At 37.0% G+C, this 7,891-nt stretch overlaps 1 protein-coding gene across 3 annotated transcripts; it reads left to right on the top strand.

Annotated features, from left to right (window-relative positions):
• Positions 1-2,364: 2,364 nt before the first annotated feature.
• On the top strand, positions 2,365-3,955 carry LOC149579596 (putative F-box protein At1g33530). 3 transcript variants are annotated; one of them, XM_089786097.1, is made up of 2 exons: positions 2,365-3,080; positions 3,257-3,392. In XM_089786097.1, exons 1-2 carry the CDS (start codon positions 2,449-2,451, stop codon positions 3,261-3,263), a joined length of 639 nt encoding a protein of 212 aa, XP_089642223.1. In that variant the 5' UTR covers positions 2,365-2,448; the 3' UTR covers positions 3,264-3,392. The 3 variants fall into 3 exon arrangements, with proteins under 3 accessions (XP_089642223.1, XP_089642221.1, XP_089642217.1); XM_089786095.1 differs by having other exon boundaries at positions 2,366-2,743; positions 3,257-3,955; XM_089786091.1 differs by having other exon boundaries at positions 2,604-2,743; positions 2,881-3,955.
• The last annotated feature ends 3,936 nt before the right edge of the window (positions 3,956-7,891 follow it).

Genomic DNA, 7,891 nt, shown 5'->3' with positions numbered 1-7,891 from the left:
ATTTTCACTCACTTTGTTGATGATAATAATTAGTGTCTTTGAAATCATTAGGGTTTTTCTCTTTGGGGTGGATCGTTCAAGAGTCTTCATGCTTCTATGGATTTAATGATTTTTTCTTATGAGGTGGAATATAGACTAATGGTTTGGTAGAGCTTGGGGGTAATACACTCAACCTCTTTGCTAGGTCTTTAGATTGGGGGGGATTAGGTTTAACGATTCCTAGTGGTATGCAGTTTACAACTGAAACCTTTGTGGGTCGAGGCAAAATACACAAGGTCGAGGTATTACTATTAGGAGTAGATTTTTTTGGTTTAACTCCTATTTTGGTATACTTGGTTTGTTTGAAAAAAGCTTCATGGTTCTTTAGTTGCTAAGCTGCTACATCTTCAATGGTGCTTGATTTTGAGATAAACTAGTCTAAGTTTTGCCTCCTGGTTTTTCGATTTTTGACCTACTGTCATTCGCCTTCATTTTGGTCTTCAGTGTTCTTTTGATTATTGGTGATGGTTGTGCTCCAAGTTGCATGGAATCAAATTTGGGTTTCAAAATTGCTTGGGTTTGCAGTAGGTTTGATGTTTCACCATTCTTCCTGCTTTGCGAATAGTACTTCAAAGCGGTTTTTCACTTGAAAAACATTCTTCATTGCTCTCTGTTGGGGATTCAAAACCTACTTGTGATTTCGAGGTCTGACATTATTCGTAGGGGCAAAATTTTTCGATCTTCCTTTGGGTTCTAGATTTTTCGAGTGTCCTCCTTTTTTCGTAGTAATCGTCATATTCGCAAGGCATAGCATAAAGTATTAGAATTAGTTCTATCTGTTGTTGTTTATTATCTTTTAAAAAAATAAAAAAATAAATGTTCGACAAACTTAGTGAAAACTTTCAGTTAATTTCTTTTGGGTTCCCTAGTGAGGTGTTACACACGCCCTTCACCAATTACAAGCCCAGCTTAGAAAATCAATGGCTTTTTCTCCATTTCCCTTTGGTGGATACTCTCAACCAGTGCTGGCATCTGTGATCTTCTCCTTATCACTAGAGGATGTGATTCAATATTGTTTGGAGTGCTATCACCGAGCCTAAGACTACCCATTTTGCTTTGTTCTTGTTGTTTCAATGGCTTCCCCTTGGGCCACAACTCAAGCGTATTGGCGTTCTGAATCCTCGGTGTCCATTTTGTGGGCATCCTGAATTGTTTCTGCATATTTTCTAGTTTTGTAGGCGTGCTCAGAATTATTGGCATTGGATACACGTTTTTTTAAGCCCTTCAGGCCAGAACCCTTTTCTTGGCACATGATTGTGCTGAGTGACTCCCCCAGGATCCCTAGGTAATTTATCCAGATCTGGCATACCTTCAGGATGGAGGTTTTGTTTACTTTGTGGAAGGATATGAATGTTGTTCTTTTCATTTGCAACTTTCTTGATATCAATGTTGCTATGTGCATTTGTAATAATTTCATGTTGTAGATTCAAGGCCAAGCCAACACGGTGGGACTGGAGGTGGCCCACCTTCATGAATTGCTCTATTATTGGGGCGATGTGCCTTGCACGGTCGCCAGAGTGCCTCTTGATTCTTTGGCTGACCATACTTCTCCTCAAGGCCGTTGTTGGGGTCATAGTTCTTCTGCTCACCGTTCGCACATGTCATGCTTGTAGGCTCCCCACCACCGCTCTCCTAGTTGTGGCAATGATGGTTGGCGATTTTGCTTGGCTTCTCCACTTCACTGCGACTCTAGTTGGTCCCCAATTCTTGTGGCTCCCCCTCTTGTTGCTTCTCTTAGCTTTGGTGGCTCCAAATGGTCTTTCCCTCGCTTGAGTCCAGCTATTTCTCTGCCCTGGGCGGAGGAGAAAGACCAAAAAAAGTTGTTGATGATGGCTGGACTGTTCCTAGTCCACCTTCCAGGCAACGTCTATACAGCCACGAAAATGCACTTCCATACGAAGGAGAGGAGTTAGTTTATTTTTTGAAAAGTTAGAAAAAAACAATGTAAAGAAAGTGCATTCTTGTGGCTGTATAGCCACGGGCCACCTTCCAATCCTAGGGATGACTAGGGTTTTAATGATCGTGATTATCCACCTCCCTTGGCTAGCACTATTCTGGCGCCCTGAGGGAGCTACTTATATGTTTTTTTTTATGAATAATTGTTGATTCTAGCTTCGACCATGTGAACTCCTGTGGGATGATCTTGTTTCTCCCAGCCCCTTTTTTATGAATTTATAACTAGTATATTAATTTATTAATAGAAAGGAACTATTCATTAAAAAAATAAAAGAAGAAGTAGATCATGCAACTTAATCCAAGTTTAACAAATAAACAGGGATTACCGTGACTGTAATGTCTAATCACATTAAATTAGGGCTATTTTAACACTCTTTTAGCTCTTTCGAATGGCACTGAACCGCCATTGCAGAAGGGTAGAAATTAGAGAAGGTTTAACTGAGCAAGCTGAAAATGGCGAGCTTTTCCAGACAGAGAGCAAGAAGCAGCAGCGTAGAGCAGGTTGAATGTCGTGATGAGCTCATTACAGACATACTTTCAAGGGTTTCAACAAAAGATTTGTTCAGGATGTCCACGGTGTCAAAGAGATGGCAAACCCTCATTTTTTACCTAAATTTCGCTCATACCCATCACAAAAAATGTAATGGAGAATCGATATTTTGTCTCGTTGACTCACAAATGATTTTAGAGAAAGATCTCCGAACGATGCCAGAACGATATCAGTTCCGCTCTTACAATTCCCAAACTGGTAATCTTTCTATTTTTCCTTTTCCCTGGGAGGGCTTAGATGGTTCTGTACAGAATGAAAATTTTGATCTATTTACTGCATCAAATGGGCTTATGTGTTTTTATCCACGTTCTTCTATGATGTGTTTATTTACCCAGAATATCCCTGTAATGTGGGTGTACAATCCTTCGAGAAGGTTCTCCAAAAAATTGCCAATGCCTTTTCAAGTGCATTTAAGCTGGATGTATTTTGCCGAGATTTGTTATACACAGAATACTCTAAAATTTGTAATGGCGGGCTTAGATCTTCCTGTGAAGCGGCAATATACCCATGTGTTTGATTTTCAGTCAAATTCATGGTATGAGGGTTCGCCTCTATTGACTCGTTTATCTAATTATAACTGTCCCCGGGCTCAGTTGTTTTTTAATGGTGTCATTTATTTCGTTGGTAGCATAGATGCCCATGAATTGACAGAAACTAGAGATGTAGAGGCCTTGTTTAGAGATGACAATGATCTTTTCCACATGATTATAGGTTATGATGTGAATCAAGACCAGTGGGGATTTTCTATTCTCGTTCCTGCATCAGTAGGCTATATATATTGCCTCACTGAATGGGAGGGAAATTTATTAGTCTGTGCATCTAATTCCTGCTATATATATAACTTGGAAGAGCGTGATAATCTAGTAGTTTGTGCATGTGATTCTGGCCATAGATACAACTGGGAAGATCGTGATTGGCATTGTGATGGGCATTTTGTGTTCTGGATATTGGATACAGAACATAAGCTGTGGATTCAAGAACGGGAATTAGATTTATCACATCAGCTTCACACTTCTTGGAAGGTATCTGCAAGCAATGGTGTAGTATGCTTTGCATGTGGCTACGATTCTATCATAGTTTACCATATGAAGACCAGGCAGTGCTCAACTCACCGACTGGATGATGCTTTTGCTTTGCAGCAACCAAACGTTACATCATTTTTATCTTTTGAGACCAGCCTTTTGTTATTTTGAAAACCCTTTGTGAAAGTCGGAGTTGGATTACAATCTTCGTGTTGTTTGCATTCATGTAAATTTTTGTGTGTGTGTGAGAGAGAGACAAGTAATCTTACTTGAAAATATTTTTGGGTTTAGTTAATGACAATCTGATTTGATTGAGCATAATTATCAGTTCTATCAAAATGTAACAAAGCATTGCTTCTTGTTTCTCATTCAAGCTTACACACTTTAATGTTTTTGCCTCAACAATTTGCTATTTCATATTCTTGTCCACTATAACAACACATTGGTTTATGAATTTATACTAAAGCTCACAGCATGAATATAGACTTATTCAGACAAGAACTAAGCTCTTATTCAAAATTTCGATACATTGATGATAAAGTTTTCGTCATAATTCAACAATATTGAGGGATGTGTCTATCCAGCCATCAGAATCTAAAATCTTATCATAGAGGGACTTTTTTTTTCTCTAAAACTCTTCTATGTATGATTTAGATTCTGATGACTGCATATGCACCGACTCTGTGGAGTGGCCTCAGACGATTAGTCATGTGAGATATAAGATCAACATTGAATGTGAACTGGAATATAATAATATTAGTGCAGTATGCTGACTAAACACAAAGGGTTTGGATTAGAATATTATAATATATACAGTAGTATTGATGATCATATAGAATAGTCTTGAATCTGGACATACTGTGAAGCCTAAAGGATTCTCATCTACCATGTAGGTAACTGTGAAAGTGAAAAATCTGTAAGATTTAGTTACCAAAAATACATAATAGATCCAGGGCTCTTCAAAAACAGAAAGCACCCCAGGAGAGTGAAAACTACACTTCTTTGTTGGCAAACAACTTTGTGTTTTTCTTGTATAATCTGTAAAATTGACAATGATGGATAACCGTGTTTACTCATTCAGAGAGAACAAAATTTGTGAAATAAGAGGCACATATGGGACTTCAAAAAACAACTCAAAAGAAAGAGCGATTAGTATAGGAACTTGTTGATATTCTCATTTTTAGGATTTAGAAAAGGAAATGGACAGTGAAGTGGTAGCTACCCAAAAGAAAAATTCAACAATCAAGTATTGCTACAGCTTAATGCTACATTCTAGTATAAAAGGAAAAAATACAAACTCTCTTGCCTAGTCCAAGAATTTCTTACAGTAGTTCAGTCATGTTAGCACAAACTCTTGTGTAAAAAGCACAAACTCCCTTGCATGGGTGAAGTAATCACGCAACTCCAGAGTAACGAAGTCTTGTTTAAGGCCACTTAGTTGATGAGTAATACCCTTTTCTATTTCGGTAAAATTGGTTTTGGTACATCATATCTTATTTCCCTTAGTTATGAAGCAACTTGGACCAGCTGGAACACTTACGCTTGTTTCAACTTCAGTTTGATATTGGAATGGCTAAACACTTGATTTTTCATTTGGCCAAAGAAATCAGATACATGTTTTGATGAGTATTTTGGCGTCTGACTCACTATTTTTGTGTGGAATGCTATAGACATTTGAGGCATGGTTCCTATGATTGGTATTATAATTTCACTCCCATGAAAGATTCATTTAACCCTGAATAAGAAGCAAAACACGTATACCATTATGAGGTGTGCTGACAATACATTTGATACCAGAGCAATGGAAATTGTGAATGTCATTACATTGAAGAAGACAAGCGTAGAAAATGGCAAGTAAAAGGTGCATTTTTAAGGACGAAATAAGCCCAGTAAGTATACAATTATATTATAAATAGCATGAAATCAATGGCAGGTCTTCTTCTTGTATATAAGGTACTGAGAATCATTTTAACATACTTAAAAGGTGATATTAAGATGATCTTTCTTGCTTCCAGTACCCAGAGAGCAAGCCAAAAAGTGTCAAAAGTCCTCCACTTGTAAAGAATTCAATTGTGAGTGCTTATGTTTTGAGATTTATAAATGAGATTAGTAGATGTTCAGTGTCAAGATAACAGAGCAGAGTTGTCATTTTACAATTCAAAGAAACAATGCATCGGCTTTATATGAGCTTTTTGACAAGATAGAAAACCACATCTATATACAACGGAGTAAATTTGCAGTAGATGAATTTTGTATTAAAAGATCAGATTAACAGAATCTACAGTCTACGGAATTTTGTGATATAAACTTGAACCGTGATAAAGGGCTACAGCTTTGACTCACTCAGAAATCTACCTTTCCATATCCTTCTTAAGAATCAGTTTGATATCTTTTCCTTAAGAAAAACCAAAGACAACATGAAATTAGCTTCTGTTCAAAGTTAGTAATTTTAAAGCTTGATGATGAGTCGTGTAAGACATAAAACGTAGTTCCTAAAATTGGCCTTCTTGATGATTTATACAAGTATCATGTTTTTTAATCGTTTGTCTATGAATGTCTTTTAATCTTTATTCTTGTAACAAGAAGATTGTCTACGAATGTTTTCCTTTAAGTATTTGGTTGTTAATGGTTCATATGATATTTTAAATTAGAAATGAAATTGGAGTCATTTTATTATTTGGAATATTTATCAAATTTTTAATATTATTTTCAATATAAAATTTGGTATGAAATATAAAAGAATATGGAGATTTTTGTTTATGTTTATAAATATTTAAATTAGAGCTTAAATCTTATGCATTTATACCAAGTGTATGGTCAAAGTGCAACAATGAATGACATGCTAAAATATAATCAAGGTAAAAAAGATTCATTTGGTCAAGAAAATGTACTTAGAAAGTTAAAATTAAAATAAGTTGAATTATTAAAACTTAATGTCAAAATGACTTTTTCATGTAGCAATGGTAATTTTAAAAAAAAAAATGCAAACTCCTAACATAAGTATTTGCAATAACTACCAAGGATAAAATATTTGTCTATAGAGGAGTGAGATTGTAATGCATCGCCTTGGAACCTATGAGATATCAATCTAACTTTATATTATATTGGTGTAATAATTTTTTATATAAAATGTTTATCATACATTAACAATGCAAATGTTAAAGCAAGAATTAACATAAGCCTAAATTGTGATATTGCGATCATGATTTAACTGTGTACTATTTAGGTCAAACTCATTGACCCATATATCATGATTTGTGATTCACACGTGAATCCCTCTCATGAAAATAAATAGAACACTTAGCACTCACTGGATTTAGGTGATGCTCACAGAGGTGAAGCATCGTGACTTCTCGGGAGCTCACCCATCCTAGTACTAATCTAAGTCGAGGGTGCTTAACTACGAAGTTTCCTCCATGGTTAAACCCACTTTGCTTGTAGCCCCATTTGCAAAACCATCACCAAGTGTTGTGCCTTGTGAACCATTCATTTGAATCCATCTCTCACAAGAATAAATAGAACACTTAGCACTCATTGGATCTAGTTGATGCTCACAGAGGTGAAGCACCGAGACTTCCCAAGAGGTCACCCATCCCAGTACTACTCCAGCTCGGGCCCGCTTAACTATAGAGTTTCCTCCATGGTTAAACCCACTTTGCTTGCAACTCCATTTGCAAAGCCTTTACCAAATGTTGTGCCTTATGAACCATTCGTTTGAATCCATCTCTCATGAGAATAAATAGAACACTTAGCACTCATTGGATCTAGGTGATGCTCATAGAGGTGAAGCATCGAACTTCTCGGGAAGTCACCCATCCCAATATACTCTAACTCGAGCATGCTTAACTATGGAGTTTCCTCCATGGTTAAACCCACTTTTCTTGCAACCCCATTTGCAAAACCTTCACCAAGTGTTGTACTTCACACTCATTGGATCTAGGTGATGCTCACAGAGGTGAAGCATTGGGACTTCTCGGGAGGTCACCCATCCCAGTACTACTCCAGCTTGAGCATGCTTAACTATTAAACCCACTTTGCTTGCAACCCCATTTGCAAAACCTGATATCAATTGATGGGTTTAAGGGGCTTTCAAATGAATGATTTATAAGGCACAACACTTGGTGAAGTTTTTGCAAATGGGTTTGCAAGCAGAGTGGGTTTAACCACGGAGGAAACTTCATAGTTAAGTGCGCTCGAGCTAGAGTAGTACTAGGATGGGTGACCTCTCGTTAAGTTTTGATGCTTCACCTCTGTGAGCATCACTTAGATCCAATGAGTGCTAAGTGTTCTATTTATTCTCATGAGAGATGGATTCATGTGTGAA

The sequence above is a fragment of the Cupressus sempervirens genome, chromosome 1, assembly GCF_028749045.1.
Source record: "Cupressus sempervirens isolate cs-2001-9-10 chromosome 1, ASM2874904v1, whole genome shotgun sequence".
Classification (NCBI taxonomy): domain Eukaryota; kingdom Viridiplantae; phylum Streptophyta; class Pinopsida; order Cupressales; family Cupressaceae; genus Cupressus; species Cupressus sempervirens.
This window is presented reverse-complemented; position numbering and strand designations above follow the sequence as displayed.